Genomic DNA, 907 nt, shown 5'->3' with positions numbered 1-907 from the left:
TATTGAACATCAAACGAAACATCATGACCTCTCGTTCTGGTTCTAAATCCATATGCACACACTCCAGTACAACATCTCCTTGCACCCAGCACTGGATGTCAATTTTGATCACATCACATTCTGCCTGCAGCCAGATTTTACAGAGTTACGTTACTCAGACACAAGTAATTCTTTATAGAACAAATCATAAAAATAATAGCACACCCACCTGTCTGTAATGCCGAAGGGGTTTTTTCTTATTGGACATAGAATACAGCATCTCCGTGGAAAGACCAGATGTGTTACTATAATTCCTCCCAAAGATACGTATAATTGGTCTGCATCCATGTTGGGAGTCAAAGTTTGGAATACCTCGAATAATAAGGCAATCCAAAGAAAGCGCTCTTTCAGGAGGTGGCCACTCAGGATTTATGTTTCTCCTCGCCACATACTGAAGATAACGAAGCTGAGACGGGAAGGGATTCAACGGCGAGAGCAGCTGCAAGAGACCCTTGGGAGCCTCTCGATGCACAATCTCAAGAGTTCTGCGCTCGCCACTGTGAACTTTCCTGAAAATAAGAAAACTAGCTAGGATAAAAGCCAAAAGCGGCCAGCCTCCTCTCTCGCAGTGAAGAAGAATAACATCCTGACGGTTCCCACGAGCAAGCCAACTCTCGCACACACGGAGAAAATGTTGGATCAATGATAAAGGGAGCAAAGGGCAGCCTTCGTACTGCCTTGGGTACTCAAGGACAGTAATATCATACTCACAGAGAGTCTCGGCAAAAACGCTTCTTTTATCACCTTCTCGGAAATTGAATGCTAGAAATGATGATTCAGGGAACTCTTCATGTAAATCATTGATGATTTCATGCAGGAAGATTTGGTACAAACCATCCGCCAACACTTCCGTGCAAAAACATGAATC

At 43.7% G+C, this 907-nt stretch overlaps 1 protein-coding gene across 1 annotated transcript; it reads right to left on the bottom strand.

Annotated features, from left to right (window-relative positions):
• Positions 1-4: 4 nt before the first annotated feature.
• LOC18991897 (formin-like protein 14) lies at positions 5-901 on the bottom strand (the record flags this gene model as incomplete). Its single annotated transcript, XM_006415232.2, has 2 exons — positions 5-124; positions 209-901. Coding segments are annotated over 2 exons (813 nt in total), but the record flags the coding sequence as incomplete, so codon positions are not given.
• Positions 902-907: the final 6 nt, after the last annotated feature.

Source organism: Eutrema salsugineum, unplaced genomic scaffold, assembly GCF_000478725.1.
Source record: "Eutrema salsugineum unplaced genomic scaffold, Eutsalg1_0 scaffold_5, whole genome shotgun sequence".
NCBI classification, from domain to species: domain Eukaryota; kingdom Viridiplantae; phylum Streptophyta; class Magnoliopsida; order Brassicales; family Brassicaceae; genus Eutrema; species Eutrema salsugineum.
This window is presented reverse-complemented; position numbering and strand designations above follow the sequence as displayed.